General features: G+C 36.5%; 1 protein-coding gene across 2 annotated transcripts in view; it reads left to right on the plus strand.

Moving 5' to 3' along the window:
• Positions 1-17,552, plus strand: part of RPAP3 (RNA polymerase II associated protein 3) — a 41,734-nt gene that overhangs the window by 13,148 nt on the left and 11,034 nt on the right. For both annotated transcript variants that reach the window (XM_060166447.1, XM_060166446.1), the window contains exons 6-12: positions 41-162; positions 894-964; positions 1,981-2,106; positions 3,798-3,925; positions 14,067-14,188; positions 15,516-15,586; positions 15,703-15,804. In XM_060166447.1, the coding sequence (XP_060022430.1) occupies positions 41-162; positions 894-964; positions 1,981-2,106; positions 3,798-3,925; positions 14,067-14,188; positions 15,516-15,586; positions 15,703-15,804 (742 nt within the window). The remainder of the gene's footprint in view (positions 1-40; positions 163-893; positions 965-1,980; positions 2,107-3,797; positions 3,926-14,066; positions 14,189-15,515; positions 15,587-15,702; positions 15,805-17,552) is intronic.

A 17,552-nucleotide genomic window follows, 5' to 3' on the forward strand; every position in this document is an offset into this window, starting at 1 on the left:
GGTTTAACAGATGATTTTTATTTATTTTTTTAAATTGTAGATTTGCTGTTGCTGAGTCTGATTGTAATTTAGCAATTGCCTTGAATAGAAGTTATACAAAGGCTTATGCAAGACGAGGTGCTGCTCGATTTGCTTTGCAAAAATTAGAGGATGCCAAAAAAGGTATTAATATTTTCCAAGTCATCCATATCTAAAAAATTATTTAAAATTTTAATTTAACTGATGCTATACGAAGAATAATAGAGAATGACAGTTACTACCTTCAGAGATCTGTCTATTATTGAATAAAACTCATTTTTGCAATTTAAAATGTGTCTTGATATTTTGGGAAAAGAGCATGTTATTTGCCACCAATTAGACTTTGGTTCAAATTCTCATTTGACCATGAGCTGTGTGACCAGGAGAAGGTTACGTATCTTCTCTGATTTTCAATTTCTCATCTGTAAAATAGGGATTAAAACATCTTGTTGGCTATCATGAGGCTAGAGGTAATGCATGTAAAGCCTTAACACATTTTTATTTATTTGTAAATTCTAAGCCTTCCATTATTCCATAAAATAGGTTTGCATAGTACAAATCACAAAATCTGAATGACGCTGATGTCTGAAAGATTGTGCTCCTTCTTGGTTTTATGAAGTATAACTTATGATAGCAAGTATTCTTCCTGGGGCTGGTAGAAGAAGGTGATCTGTCACAAGGATTCTGTCAGGGTTTTGTCTGTCCTGGGGGAATGGAGGAAGTCCAGTGGCATAATGTTAGTGTTTCTTAGTTCCTCTTAATTTTGCTACAGGATAGTTACCTATTTGTCACATGTAAGCAAATGATTGTTGTTCTATACCGGTTTTTTAATCTCATATGTCTTTCAAATATTCATTATCTTCTGTTTTACTCAGATTATGAAAAAGTATTAGAACTGGAACCCAATAACTTTGAAGCTACAAATGAACTCAGGAAAATTAATCAGGTAAACTGGTTATTTAAATTAAGTACATTACTTATTCCTTTTATTTGATAAAGTAAAGGTTTTTGCATAGACTTTGTACTATGTAACATAGACATTTTTCTACTTTTAATTCTTTGTACTATAGAGTTTTTTACTAAACAAATTTGTAAGCTAGAGGTGGTATAATGGTATTTAAAGATTCTTAATTAGTTATTATCTTAAAAAGTTGTCTGAGATATTTAGAACTACTGCTGCTTCACTTTTTCCTAGATGTCAGAATCATTTTTCTTTATCTCACTGATTTTTCGGATTTGGCTTGTGCTTTGATTTTTGTACTTTTGCATATTTCTTTGATTTTTGTATAGTTTTAAAGTTGCTCCATCTTTATGGTCTATATAGCAAAAATAATACTGATTTTTTAACAGTAAGAAAATAGGTACTTGAATGTAAAATTTGCTGTCAAATGATACTGAACAGTTACATATTCCTTTTACTTTGCTGTTGAATCAGTTATAATTATTTTGCCATCTGTTGAAACTTTGATAAAAAAGTGAATGATTGGGGAAAGTCTGCCTTTAAATATTGCCATTACTTATTGCACATAAAATCTGTTGGTAGATATATCAACTTGATTATAATTGTGAACTGTATTGTGTATTTTCGTGTTTTGTCCTAGGTCAAATAATGACTATGAATATTAAATTTGAGAAATTTGGTGATGTGGTCTCAATTACCTTCTTTATTTTTGAAAATTGTTCCTAGAACAGTGTAGAAATTCAATAAATATTTGTTGAATAAATAAATGAACAACTGTCTTTAGTGAATATTACTTATTTTAATTGGAATAAGATGCACATTAAATTTCTTTGCTTTTTATTTTAGTAAGTAGAAAGATTTTGAATTGATGTAAATATTATTTTAATTATTTGAAATGTGGCAGGAATTCTAATATATTTGAATAATTTATTGTTTTAAAGTCAAATATGTATGCGTCTTCCATTACTTGTTTTATTTTAGCTGACTGCTATGTCTCCTAGGCTTTAACTTCCAAAGAAAACTCATATCCAGAGGAAGCTGATACAATGATTAAGTCAGCTGAAGGAGAGAAAAAACAAATTGAAGAGCGACAGAATAAACAGCAGGCCATTTCAGAGAAAGATCGGGTAATCCAGGATTCCAACAAATATATGTTTCTCTGAGCTTACTCTTAGCTTTTTGTGTATCAGTTAAGTTTCTGTCTTTCCTAATATTATATTAAAATTCTTCTTCAGTAGAAACTGAAACTTAAATATACTAAAACTTCTGGGGCCTACTAATTAAAACTTTGAGTAATTGATGACTTAATACATAATGTTAAAAAAGTATTTAAGTTTAGGAAACAAATTATTTTTGAGCATTTTAACATATATTTACATATTGTGGTTATAAATTTAACATACAAATAAATTACAATTCATTCTTACTTATTTTTCATTAACTCCCACTGAACTATTTCTAATAAAAATTTCTTTAGAAATCCTGAGTTGAGATTTAATTTAACATATTATAGCCTTTCATGGACCCACAACAAATGCTTATGGAATGATTATTGATTGTGATATATCTGATTCTGATTAGAAATAAATGTTACAGTGAACTCTAGTATACACATTCCAATACAGTTTAATTTATCCTATGTTTAGGCATATTAATGTTACTGAAGAGTGAGCTGTACAGTCTGATACTCTGTTCTTTCACAAAAATTATTTGAGTTTTGAAATTCTTCTGTAGAGATTCTATTTTTTTTGGCTGTGCCTTGTGGCTTGTGGGATCTTAGTTCCCTGACCAGGGTTTGAACCAAGGCCCTCAGCAGTGAGAGCGTGGAGTCCTAACCACTGGACCGCCAGGGAATTCCCTGTACAGATTCTAATATTACTAAAGAGTATAATATTCGGGCCTATATTTATTTATAAAATTCTATTTACTTATTTATTTTTTGGCTATGTTGGTCTTCGTTGCTGTGCGCGGGCTTTCTCTAGTTGCCGTTAGCGGCAGCTACTCTGCGTTGCAGTGCCCAGGTTTCTCATTGTGGTGGCTTCTCTTGTTGCAGAGCACGGGCTCTAGGCACACGGGCTTCAGTAGTTCTGGCGCATGGGCTTCAGTAGTTGTGGCTCACGGGCTCTAGAGTGCAGGCTCAGTAGTTGTGGCACCTGGGCTTAGTTGCTCCACGGCATGTGGGATCTTCCCAGACCAGTGCTCGAACCCGTGTCCCCTGCATTGGCAGGTGGATTCTTAACCACTGTGCCACCAGGAAAGCCCCTGGGCCTATATTTATTTTTTATTTATTTATTTATTTTTTTTGCAGTACGTGGGCCTCTCACTGTTGTGGCCTCTCCCGTTGCGGAGCACAGGCTCCAGACGTGCAGGCCCAGTGGCCATGGCTCACGGGCCCAGCCGCTCCACGGCATGTGGGATCTTCCAGGACCGGGGCACGAACCCGTGTCCCCTGCATCAGCAAGCAGACTCTCAACCACTGCGCCACCAGGGAAACCCCTGGGCCTATATTTATTAAAATGTGTTTTTAATTTAAGCTTTGTCCAATCTTAATTAATAAAATAATGGTTAATGCGGCAAGGTAATATAGTAGCATACTTTTTTTTTAGTACTGAAAAGAGATTAACACCATTGTAAAAGCAGTCCAAACTAACAGATTCTAAAACATGTATCATGGATTTTTAGCAATTAAAATATAGTTTAATTACTGATATAATAATGATGGGTATACTTGCAGTGTTGCTAAAGATTTGAATTCAACTAACTTTTGTTTTTGCATTTTCTTTTTTATTCTTCTCCATACTTCTTTCCAAAATGACAGGGGAATGCATTTTTCAAAGAGGGGAAATATGAAAGAGCAATCGAATGCTATACTCGAGGGATAGCAGCAGATGGCGCTAATGCCCTTCTTCCGGCTAACAGAGCAATGGCCTATCTGAAGATTCAGAAGTAAGTATTGGTTACTTTTAATTCTTTTCAAGATGAAAAATGAAATTTACCATAAATTGGCATATTAGCTAAATAATAAATGTAATTCATTTACTTCTAAGCATTAAAGTTAGAGAGAGAGAGAGGGTGTGTATGTGTGTCATAGTACATATTCAGTAAAAGTTAGCTCTAAAATATTTTTCCAGTTTTAATGCTCTGGCATTACACAATTTAACACTTCTTTTATTTCTTTATGTTATTCTGAATTAGTGATTTGAAAGTTATTTTTAACCTCAGAACCCTTTGGGCAGAATCTTATCTGGAAGTGTATACATATATAACAAAAGGGAATTGCTGTCATTGAAACTGCTGATTGATTACATATACAACTAAAACTTGGTCCTGTGATACTAACCACATATTTCTGGATGCATTCAAGGGCTCCATGTTGGACAGTCAGCAGGATAATATCTGATGACAGAAACTATGTCTTTGAATCTGTTGTAATAATACTTTACACACTAGTTACAGAATTAAAACTTCCTATAACTATTATAAGTAAGGATTCTAAACTATTCTGGTGCCGTAGACCACTTTGGCTGCGTGGTGCACCTTTCTCAAGATAATATTTTTAACTGCATAATGATACATTTAGGATTACAAAGGAAATCAACTATGTTGAAATAGAGTTTTAAAAATATTAAAATTTGTGATACATTGGTATACATACTTTTAAAAATTAACATAGTACAAAATGAGAAACTATGTTTAAAATACAGGCAAGTTAAAAATAAATAAAAATACAGGCAAGTTAAAGTTAAAAAATTTTTTAAAGACATATTATTGTGAAAGTTTGAATAAAGCCACTAGAACTTGGGGGTGTTCTTTGACACACCTTCCACATATTGATCAACCAGTATGTCTAGGTAATGCCCAGAAAGCAGCACAGATGATTACATTATACCAGTGTGATAACATATGGCTTCATTCTTTGGCATCCGAGTGACTGCTAGGGACAGAGTTGCCTGGTAGCTGGCCAGCTGTGTCGTAGGAGCATTTATAAACAGGGGTACTAAGATCACATGCAAACAAACAGCAGGTTAAACTACCACTGTATTCCTGAAGTAGTTGTGTTATCTTAAAGATGTCTGTAACAAATGTAATGTGATACGAAAATAACTGATTTTTATTGGTGACAAAGTCATAGGTACTGTTTTTACTACTGTGGTTTGTTATCTACACTTGTAATTGAAAGGAAAGCTGCATTTCATTTAAAAGTTAATGAAAATAAGGGTACTGTATTTTTCCCAACCAAGTTTTCAGATCTCTCACAGGATCTCAGGATAGGAACCTCTATCATATAAGAAAATTTTGATTGTATATTTAACCTCATTGAAATTAATAGACACATTAGAAGTGTATTATTTTGATTAGTCAGAGTAAAGATCATTGCATATCTTACTAACTTAGGAAAATTTTGAATTTTGCTATTCCAGAATTGCACATGATTTAAAAATTGTAAGGCCTACATTTTTAGGTTTGACTAGTGCCAAGAATAATACCTTCTAATAGGTGATTATATTTACATTTATGAGAGCTCTAATTTATTGTGTTTTATTACTTTAGTTGATAACCACATAAGTATATTATGACAAGTTAACAGTATTTTTTAATTTGAAAGAACTATTATGTGACTTTTTAAAACACCTTTAGTGGAGTATAATTGCTTTACAATGGTGCGTTAGTTTCTGCCTTATAACAAAGTGAATCAGCTATACATATACATATGTCCCCATATCTCCTCCCTCTTGCGTCTCCCTCCCATCCTCCCTATCCCACCCCTCTAGGCGGTCACAAAGCACGGAGCTGATCTCCCTGTGCTATGCAGCTGCTTCCCACTAGCTATCTGTTTTACATTTGGTAGTGTACATATGTCCATGCCACTCTCACTTCGTCCCAGCTTACCCTTCCCCCTCCTGGTGTCCTCAAGTCCATTGTCTACATCTGCGTCTTTATTCCTGTCCTGCCCCTACGTTCTTCATAACCATTTTTTTTTTTAGATTCCATGTATATGTATTAGCATAAGGTATGTGTTTTTCTCTTTCTGACTGACTGAACTCTGTGTGACAGACCCTAGGTCCATCCACCTCACTACAAATAACTCAATTTCGTTCCTTTTTATGGCTGAGTAGTACTCCATTTTATATATGTGCCACACCTTTTTTATCCATTCATCTGTCGATGGACACTTAGGTTGCTTCCATGTCCTGGCTATTGTAAATAGAGCTGCAATGAACATTTTGGTACATGACTTTTTGAATTATGGTTTTCTCAGGGTATATGCCCAGTAGTGGGATTGCTGGGTCATATGGTAGTTCTATTTTTAGTTTTTTAAGGAACCTCCATACTGTTCTCCATAGTGGCTGCATCAATTTACATTCCCACCAACAGTGCAAGAGGGTTCCCTTTTCTCCACATGCTCTCTAGCATGTATTGTGTGTAGATTTTTTTGATGATGGCCATTCTGACTGGTGTGAGGTGATATACCTCATTGTAGTTTTGATTTGCATTTCTCTAATGATTAATGATGTTGAGCATTCATTTGTTTGTTGGCAATCTGTATATCTTCTTTGGAGAAATGTCTGTTTAGGTCTTCTGCCCATCTGCGGATTGGGTTGTTTCTTTTTTTGATATTGAGCTGTATGAGTTGCTTGTATATTTTGGAGATTAATCCTTTGTCAGTTGCTTCATTTGCAAATATTTTCTCCCATTCTGAGGGTTGTCTTTTGGTCTTGTTTATGGTTTCCTTTGCTGTGCAAAAGCTTTGAAGTTTCATTAGGTCCCATTTGTTTATTTTTGTTTTTATTTCCATTTCTCTAGGAGGTGGGTCAAAAAGGATCTTGCTGTGATTTATGTCATAGGGTGTTCTGCCTATGTTTTCCTCTAAGTGTTTTATAGTGTCTGGCCTTACATTTAGGTCTTTAATCCATTTTGAGTTTATTTTTGTGTATGGTGTTAGGGAGTGTTCTGATTTCATTCTTTTACATGTAGCTGTCCAGTTTTCCCAGCACCACTTACTGAAGAGGCTGTCTTTTCTTCATTGTATATTCTTGCCTCCTTTTATCAAAAATAAGGTGACCATATGTGCGTGGCTTCACCTCTGGGCTTTCTATCCTGTTCCATTGATCTATATTTCAGTTTTTGTGGACAGTTCCATACTGTCTTGATACTGTAGCTTTGTAGTATAGCCTGAAGTCAGGGAGGCTGATTCCTCCAGCTCCGTTTTTCTTTCTCAAGATTGCTTTGGTTATTCGGGGTCTTTTGTGTTTGCATACAGATGGTGAAATTTTTTGTTCCAGTTCTGTGAAAAATGCCATTGGTAGTTTGATAGGGATTGCACTGAATCTGTGGATTGCTTTGGGTAGTATAGTCATTTTCACAGTGTTGATTATTCCAATCCAAAAACATGGTATATCTCTCCATCTGTTTGTATCTTTATTTTCTTTCATCAGTGTCTTATAGTTTTCTGCATACAGGTCTTTTGTCTCCTTAGGTAGGTGTATTCCTAGGTATTTTATTCTTTTGTTGCAGTGGTCAGTGGGAGTGTTTCTTTAATTTCTCTTTCTGATTTTTCATCATTAGTTTATAGGAATGTAAGAGACTTCTGTGCATTAATTTTGTATCCTGTTACTTTACCAAATTCATTGATTAGCTCTCGTAGTTTTCTGGTAGCATCTTTAGGATTCTCTATGTATAGTATCATGTCATCGGCAAACAGTGACAGCTTTACTTCTTCTTTTCCAATTTGGATTCCTTTTATTTCTTTTTCTTCTCTGACTGTGGTGGCTAAAACTTCCACAACTATGTTGAATAATAGTGGTGAGAATGGGCAACCATGCCTTGTTACTGATCTTAGTGGAAATGGTTTCAGTTTTCACCATTGAGAACAATGTTGGCTGTCGGTTTGTCATATATGGCCTTTATTATGTTGAGATAAGTTCCCTCTATGCCTACTTTCTGGAGGGTTTTTATCATAAGTGTGTGTTGAATTGTGTTGAAAGCTTTCTCTGCATCTAATGAGATAATCATATGGTTTTTATTCTTCAGTTTGTTAATATGCTGTATCACATTGATTGATTTGCATACATTGAAGAATCCTTGCATTCCTAGGATAAACCCCACTTGATCATGGTGTATGATCCTTTTAATGTGCTGTTGGATTCCATTGCTAGTATTCTGTTGAGGATTTTTGCATCTATGTTCATCAGTGCTGTTGGCCTGTAATTTTCTTTCTCTGAGACGTCTTTGTCTGGAAGTGTTTGAGAAGGATAGGTGTTAGCTCTTCTCTAAATGTTTGATGGAATTTGCCTGTGAAGTCATCTGGTCCTGGGCTTTTGTTTGTTGGAAGATTTTTAATCACAGTCTCAATTTCAGTGCTTGTTTTTGGTCTGTTAATATTTTCTATGTCTTCCTGGTTCAGTCTTGGAAGGTTGTGCCTTTCTAAGAATTTGTTCATTTTTCCAGGTTGTTCATTTTATTCGCATATAGTTGCTTGTAGTAATCTCTCATGATCCTTTGTATTTCTACAGTGTCAGTTGTTACTTCTCCTTTTTCATTTCTAATTCTGTCGATTTGAGTCTTCTCCCTTTTTTTCTTGATGAGTCTGGCTAATGGTTTATCTATTTTGTTTATCTTCTCAAAGAACCAGCTTTTAGTTTTATTGATCTTGCTATTGTTTCCTTCATTTCTGTTTCATTTATTTCTGATCTGATCTTTATGATTTCTTTCCTCTTCTTAACTTTGGGGTTTTTTGGTTCTTTTTTCTTTAATTGCTTTAGGTGTAAGATTAGGTTGTTTATTTGAGATGTTTCTTGTTTCTTGAGGTAGGATTGTATTGCTATAAACTTCCCTCTTAGAACTGCTTTTGCTGCATCCCATTGGTTTTGGGTCGTCATGTTTTCATTGTCATTTGTTTCTAGGTATTTTTTGATTTCCTCTTTGATTTCTTCAGTGATCTCTTGCTTATTAAGTAGCGTATTGTTTAGCCTCCATGAGCTTGTAATTTTTACAGATTTTTTCCTGTAATTGATATCTAGTCTCATAGCATTGTGGTTGGAAAACATACTTGATGCAATTTCAATTTTCTTAAATTTATCAAGCGTTGATTTGTGACCCAAGATATGATCTATCCTGGTGAATGTTCCATGAGCACTTGAGAAGAAAGTGTATTCTGTTGTTTTCGGATGAAATGTCCTATAAATATCAATTAAGTCCATATTATTTAATGTATCATTTAAAGCTTGTTTCCTTGTTTATTTTCATTTTGGATGATCTGCCCATTGGTGAAAGTGGGGTATTAAAGTCTCCTACTATGTTTGTGTTACTGTCGATTTCCCCTTTTATGGCTGTTAGCATTTGCCTTATGTATTGAGGTGCTCCTATGTTGGGTGCATAAATACTTTCAATTGTTATATCTTCTTCTTGGATTGAGCCCTTGATCATTATGTAGTGTCCTTCTTTGTCTCTTGTAATAGTCTTTATTTTAAAGTCTGTTTTGTCTGATGTGAGAATTGCTACTCCAGCTTTCTTTTGATTTCCATTTGCATGGAATATCTTTTTTCCATCCCCTCACTTTCACTCTGTATGTGTCCCTAGTTCTGAAGTGGGTCTCTTGTAGACAGCATATATATGGGTTTTGTTTTTTATCCATTCAGCCAGTCGGTGTCTTTTGGTTGGGGCATTTCATCCATTTACATTTAAGGTAATTAGCAATATGTATGTCCCTATTACCATTTTCTTAATTGTTTTGGGTTTGTTATTGTAGATCTTTTCCTTCTCTTCTGTTTCTTGCCTAGAGAAGTTCCTTTAGCCTTTGTTGTAAAGCTGGTTTGGTGGTGCTGAATTCTCTTAGCTTTTGCTTGTCTGTAAAGCTTTTGATTTCTCCATCGAATCTGAATGAGATCCTTGCTGGGTAGAGTAATCTTGGTTGTAGGTTTTTACCTTTCATCACTTTAAATATGTCCTGCCACTCCATTTTGGCTTGCAGTTTCTGCTGAAAGATCAGCTGTTAACCTTATGGGGATTTTCTTATATGTTATTTTTTTGTTTTTCCCTTGCTGCTTTTAATATTTTTTCTTTGTATTTAATTTTTGATACTGTGATTAATATGTGTCTTGGCGTGTTTCTCCTTGGATTTATCCTGTATGGGACTCACTGCGCTTCGTGACTTTGATTGACTATTTTCTTTCCCATATTAGGGAAGTTTTCACCTATAATCTCTTCAGATATTTTCTCAGTCCCTTTCTTTTTTCTTCTTCTTCTGGGACCCCTGTAATTTGAATGTTGGTGCATTTAATGTTGTTCCAGAGGTCTCTGAGACTGTCATCCATTCTTTTCATTCTTTTTTCTTTATTCTGCTCTGCAGTAGTTATTTCCACTATTTTATCTTCCAGGTCACTTATCCGTTCTTCTGCCTCAGTTTTTCTGCTGTTGATTCCTTTTAGAGAATTTTTAATTTCATTTATTGTGTTGTTCATCATTGTTTGTTCACTCTTTAGTTCTTCTAGGTCCTTGTTAAACGTTTCTTGTATTTTCTCCATTCTATTTCCAAGATTTTGGATTATCTTTACTCTCATTACTCTGAATTCTTTTTCAGGTAGACTGCCTATTTCCTCTTCATTTGTTTGGTCTGGTGGGTTTTTACCTTGCTCCTTCATCTGCTGGGTGTTTCTCTGTCTTCTCATTTTGCTTATCTTACTGTGTTTGGGGTCTCCTTTTCGCAGACTGCAGGTTCGTAGTTCCCATTGTTTTTGGTGTCTTCCCGAAGTGGCTAAGGTTGGTTCAGTGGGTTGTGTAGGGTTCCTGGTACAGGGGACTGGTGCCTGCATCTGGTGGATGAAGCTGGATCTCGTCTTTCTCGTGGGCAGGTCCGTGTCCAGTGGTGTGTTTTGGGGTGTTTGTGACCTTATTATGATTTTAGGCAGCCTCTCTGCCAATGGGTGGGGTTGTGTTCCTATCTTGCTAGTTGTTTGGCATAGGGTGTCCAGCACTAGCTTGCTGGTTGTTGAGTGGAGCTGGGTCTTAGCGTTGAGATGGAGATCCCTGGGAGAGCTTTTGCCGTTTGATATTATGTGGATCTGAGAGGTCTCTGGTGGACCAATGTCCTGAACTTGGCTCTCCCACTTCAGAGGCACAGGCCTGACACCTGGCTGGAGCAGCAAGACCCTGTCAGGCACATGGCTCAGAAGAAAAGGGAGAAAAAAAGAGAGAGAAAAAAAAGAAATAAAATAAAGTTATTAAAATAAAAAAATTAAAAAGTAATAAAAAAAGAAAAAAGAAAAAAGAGAACAACCAAACCAAAAAACAAATCCACCAATGATAACAAATGCTAAAAAACATACAAAAAACCCCCCAAAAATTAATGGACAGACAGAACCCTAGGACAAATGGTAAAAGCAAAGTTGTGCAGACAAAATCTCACACAGAAGCATACACATACACACTCACCAATAGAGAAAAAGGAAAAAAATATATCGTTGCTCCCAAAGTCCACCTCCTGAATTTGGGATGATTCGTTGTCTATTCAGGTATTCCACAGATGCAGGGTACATCAAGTTGGTTGTGGAGATTTAATCCGCTGCTCCTGAGGCTTCTGGGAGGGATTTCCCTTTCTCTTCTTTGTTCGCACAGCTACAGGGCGTTCAGCTTTGGATTTGGCCCCGCCTCTTCGTGTAGGTCACCTGAGGGCATCTGTTCTTAGCTTAGACAGGATGGGGTTAAAGGAGCAGCTGACTAGGGGGCTCTGGCTCACTCAGGCCGGGGGGAGGGAGGGTTACGGATGTGGGGTGAGTCTGCGGCGGCAGAGGCCGGCGTGACGTTGCAACAGCCTGAGGTGCACCGTGTGCGTTCTCCTGGGAAAGTTGTCCCTGGATCCCGGGACCCTGGCAGTGGCGGGCTGCACAGGCTCCAGGAGGGGGGTGTGGACAGTGACCTGTGCTCGCACACAGGCTTCTTGGTGGCGGCAGCAGCAGCCTCAGCGTCCCATGCCCGTCTCTGGGTTCCGCGCTGATAGCCGTGGCTCATTCCCGTCTCTGGAGCTCGTTTTGGCGGTGCTCTGAATCCCCCCTCCTCGCGCACCCCGAAACAGTGATCTCTTGCTTCTTAGGCAGGTCCAGACTTTTTCCCGGACTCCCTCCTGTCTAGCTGTGGCGCACTGGCCCCCTCAGGCTGTGTTCATGCCACCAACCCCAGTCCTCTCCCTGCACTCCGACCAAAGCCCGAGCCTCAGCTTCCAGCCCCTGCCCGCCCCGGCGGGTGAGCAGACAAGCCTCTCGGGCTGGTGAGTGCTGGTCGGCACCGATCCTCTGTGCGGGAATCTCTCCGCTTTGCCCTCTGCACCCCTGTGGCTGCGCTCTCCTCTGTGGCTCCGAAGCTTCCCCCCTGCCCACCCCCTGTCTCCACCAGTGAAAGGGCTTCCTAGTGTGTGGAAACTTTTCCTCCTTCACAGCTCCCTCCCAGAGGTGCAGGTCCCGTCCCTATTCTTTTGTCTCTGTTTTTTCTTTCGCCCTACCCAGGTATGTGGGGAGTTTCTTGCCTTTTGGGTGGTCTGAGGTCTTCTGCCAGCGTTCAGTAGGTGTTCTGTAGGGGTTGTTCCACATGTAGATGTATTTCTGATGTATTTGTGGGGAGGAAGGTGATCTCCACGTCTTACTCTTCTGCCATCTTGAAGGTCTCCCTACGTGACTCTTATTTGTATCTTTTTCTAGTGTGTCTTTTAGATTCAGTTAATATCAGAAGTTTTCTCTTCTACATAGTGACTGCTGTCAGATATTACAGACTAGATGAGGAACAAGGAGAAGAGCAACTCTTTCAAACAGGAGTTTGACCTGAACCGAGATCTAAAGGGATAGTATGATTAGTGAGGTGAAAAAACAGGTCGAGTGTCCTCGTGCAGGTTCACAGGCACAGGAGTTGGAAATTCCATGGTACCTCTGGAAAGGACAAGTGGTTCATATGATGGCTGGCATGCAGGGGCAGTGATAGAGATAAGGCTGGAGCGTCATGCAAGCCCCCGACTTTGTGCTCTGCAGACTTTATTGTAAAAAATGTGGGGACCATGCAGTATCTTGAATGGGAGAATGATATAATAAGTCAAGTAGAACATATACTGGTTGGGGCATGGACACGAACACACACAAACATGTTCTTTCTCTTGCTGAAAAGTGAATTAAAGAATTCAGAGGTGTTTAATCTTTTTCACCCTAGGTCTTGTTTTGAAGGTAGAATGGCATTCACTTAGGCGTTGGGAAGCATGTGATCACAGAAGATTCTTTTTTTTAAAAATATTTGTTATTATGAAACTTTTCATAATAAACTCTATGTACCAAATCATCTAGTGTTCACTAGCCATACCTTTTTTGTCATATTTGTTTCAGCTGTTTTCCCCCGGAATTATTGTAAAGCAAATCAGAGACATTATGATATTTCATCCCTAAAGGATGTTTCATACATAACCACAATACCATTATTATGCCAAATAAATTCACAATAATTCATTAATGTCATTTTAATATATATGAGGGTCTCAAGTTTTTTCTATTGTTTGTTTTTTTTTTAGTTTTTCTTAGCTTTTTGTTGTCATAAAGCAGTACTCAGACTGAATTAATTGCTGGTTGCATGACTGAGTAGAATTTATGAAAAGTAGTAGGTGGTATGCTTTCACATATATAATGGATCCTGAGTTCTGTGTGTGCTGTTTTCCTTAGGTGATGTGTACTGTGGGTAAATATTAATGAAGTTTGGAGATTTAATGCCAGTTATAATTTTTATTATAGTACCTGTACATACTGAGAGTTGGAGGGGAGGTACACTGCCACCAGTGGTGTTCTTTTGTCTGCTCTACTCATATTTTATCATCATTAATTTCATCCTTCCAGCAGACTCATTCCTGACTTCCCCTTAATCTGATACCTTCTCTTTCCTCACCAGATGATTCCAAAATTTGGTGAGAATAAAAAATTTAAAAATTAGTCTTTTCCCTCAAACACAGATTTGGGAGCTGGTAATTGAAATTATATGTATATTTTTATATTAGAAACTCAGTTTATATGAAGTTTGCTGTAAGCTACATTTTTCCACTTGGTCGTTTTATCATGTTTAATAGGTATGAAGAGGCTGAAAAAGACTGCACACAAGCTATTTTATTAGATGGCTCGTATTCGAAAGCCTTTGCCAGGAGGGGAACTGCAAGAACATTTTTGGGAAAGCTTAATGAGGCCAAACAAGGTAAGACTATTTTTATAACACCCGGCCCTCACTCTTCCTGTTGACACTCCTGTTATAGAAGCAGAGATTTGCATAGCCTTCCCATGTTTCAAGGATACAGAACCTAGAAAAGTACATTTTCTTTCACAGTTTAGATCATGAATACGTTTGTAGATTTGAAGGAATTCAGCTTCCATAGTGGACCTGGTTATCTTTTAATAGCATACAGTACAATCTGACCAAAATCAATGAAAAATTCGAATTATAGGTGAGAAGGAAAAGAGCAAGAAAGAGGCAAGAATGAAAAGGGAGTCAGCAACCAGGAGGTAGAGGATAATATGAGACTGTAGTGATGCCCCCGCTTTTTTTCTTGATACTAGTTATTCTTATTTTTTCATGATCTTTTACGTATTTATTCTGTTGGTTATTTTGAAGAACCAACTTACTTCTCTTGTGTGTTTTCTGTTTTACATATTTCTGCTTTTTATTTCCTTCCTTCATCTGTCTCTTGGCTTAATTAGCTGGTTTTCTAACTTCTTGACACATCAATGCTTATATAATTGGTTTTCAGCCTTTGTGTTTTGAATGTTCATTTAAATCTGGCAGTTTAAGTCTGGCTTCAGCTGTAGCCCATGCATTTCTTTATCATGGTAAAATAGACATAACATAAAATTTACTGTTTTAACCATTTTTAAGTGTACAGCTCAGTGGCATTGAGTACATTCACATTGTTGTCAGCCATCACCATTACACATCTCCAGAACTTTTTCATCATTCCATTCTGAACATGCTACCCTTTTGACAATAACTCTCCATTCCCCCTTCCTCCAGCCCCTGGTAATCAACATTCTACTTTCTGTCTCTGAATTTGACTATTCTAGTACCTCATGTGAGTAGAATCATGCAGTAGTTGTCCTTTCGTCTCTGGCTTGTTTCACTTAGCACGTCTCTAAGGCTCATGCATGTTGTAGCATATATCAGACTTTGATTCCTTTTTAAGGCTTAATAATATTCCATTATCTGGGATTCTCTTAGATTCTGTCTTATGTTTGGTGATTACCCTGTCGTTTGTTAACAGTGTGAGTTTTGGTAAGTTAGATGACCTCTAGATCAAGGCCTCAGTTGTTTCACTGTAAAGTGGAGTTGTAGTCATGTTACATGAGAATTCATATAAAGCAACTAGAATAGCAGTTGGTAAATGTTAGTTCTTACTATTGCTCACCAGTTTCCTAGCATCCTGAGTAAAACTTCTTGAGATAAATATGGGGTTACTAACTAAATATATAATTTTTTGAACTCCATAAAGTATTTTCACTAATTTATTATATTTCTTAAAAATTCATTTTAGATTTTGAAACTGTTTTACTTCTGGAACCTGGAAATAAGCAGGCAGTGACTGAACTTTCCAAAATTAAAAAGGTATGCATTCTTTCCACCAAAATATGGTCTTATTTTCTGAAGCATAAACACATTTATTTGTTGCGTGATTAACTTGAGCATATTTTGATAGTCATGGTTACAAATTTATTTTCAAGGAATTAATTGAGAAAGGACACTGGGATGATGTCTTTCTTGATTCTACTCAAAGGCAAAACGTGATAAAACCCATTGATAATCCACCTCATCTTGGATCAACTGTAAGTAAAGGCCCTTTAATTTTTTCCCTTGCTATTTAAATATCAGTGTTCTATTAATAAGAGCTGAAAACAAATGTTGAGTTAGTAGACTCTGAAAAGAAATGTTGAAATCTCTTCCAAGAGCCATTTTTAGAATCTTTAAAAAATACTTCTTAGGAATATTGGCATAATCAAATTGGGGAAAATTGAGCTGTTTAAAGTTCTGGGGTAACTTTTTAAAGCGACTTTTAATTTAACACTAAATATTTCTACATATTTTCTGGCTTTAAAGGAATTTGGAGCTGTTTTACATTTTGTAATTAAATATTTTTATTTCTATTACTGTTATTTGAGATTGGGATTTTATTACAGTAGTCTTGCATCTTCTGTGGGGTTTGATCTAAAGTTAGCACTTTGGCAAACATCTAGTACAGGCATACCTTGTTTTATTGCACTTTGCAGATACTGCGTTTTTTACAGATTGAAGGTTTGTGGCAACCCTGTGCTGAGCAAGTCTGTCAGCGCCATTTTTCCAATAGCATTTTCTTACTTCGTGTCTTTGTGTCACATTTTGGTAATTTTTGCAATATTTCAAACTTTTTCATTACTATCATATTTGTTATGGTGATCTGTGATCAGTGATCTTTGTTACTATTGCAAAAAGACTTGCTGAAGGCTCAGATGATGGTTAGCAATTTTTTGCAATAAAGTATTTTTTAATTAAGGTATGTACGTTTTTTTAAGACATAATGCTATTACACACTTAAAACAGTACAGTATAGTGTAAACATAACTTTTATATGCATTGAGAAACCAAAAGATTTATGTGACTTGCTTTATTGCAATATTCACTTTATTGTGGTGGTCTGTAACTGAACCTGCAGTATCTCCAAGGTATTGCCTGTATAGGCAGAGTTATTCTTAAGAATATACACTGCACATTGTTTTTGGTATGCCATACTGTTTTTCATTAAATCCAACAAAGCCAGTTTTTTCCTGCAATATTGGAACAGAAAGAGTAGCTGGTAAAATGCAGTGGTTTGTTTTGTTTATATCTATATCTATATCTATATCTATATAGTGTGTGACTCTATGGTAATTTCTAACATTTACATGGTATTATATATAGAAATAATGAAAGATAAAATGCATATAGAAAAGTACACAGAACAAATTAAGATTTAAAGAATAAAGTGAACATCTGTGAAACCACCAACCAGGTCAAAAAATTGAAAGGTATCAGCCTCCAAAAATCTCCCTGTGTGCCCCTCACTGATCATGATCTCCCTACACCCTAGAAGTAACTGTTATGCATGGATGATGCTTTGAGAGAAATAACAATTTTACAAGGAAGTCGGAGCAGATATTTTTATCCTCCTTTTACGAAGGAAGAAGGTGAGGCAAAGAAAGTTTTGTGTTTTGCCAAGCTCATAGTTCAAGTTAGTAAGAGATAGAGGAATTCTTTGTTTAATATTTTTCTTGGGTTCTTATTTTGACTTTATTCTTGAATTTTCTGAGATAATAATTGTTTCATGTGCCAGGCGTAAATCTTAGTTGCTTTCATACATTTTCATATATCATGTTCATTTTCAAATATCATATTCACTTGCTATTATTCTATTAACAATAAAGGTGATTAAATGTTTAATCCAATGTGATTTAAACTTTTATCTCTTTGTAAAACTTTGTCACAGAAGTTAATTCAAAAGGTAAAAACAAAGCCTTTGTCAGACTTTTGCTGTCCATAATTATAAAGACATTACCATGTG

Source organism: Lagenorhynchus albirostris, chromosome 11, assembly GCF_949774975.1.
Source record: "Lagenorhynchus albirostris chromosome 11, mLagAlb1.1, whole genome shotgun sequence".
NCBI classification, from domain to species: Eukaryota; Metazoa; Chordata; class Mammalia; order Artiodactyla; family Delphinidae; genus Lagenorhynchus; species Lagenorhynchus albirostris.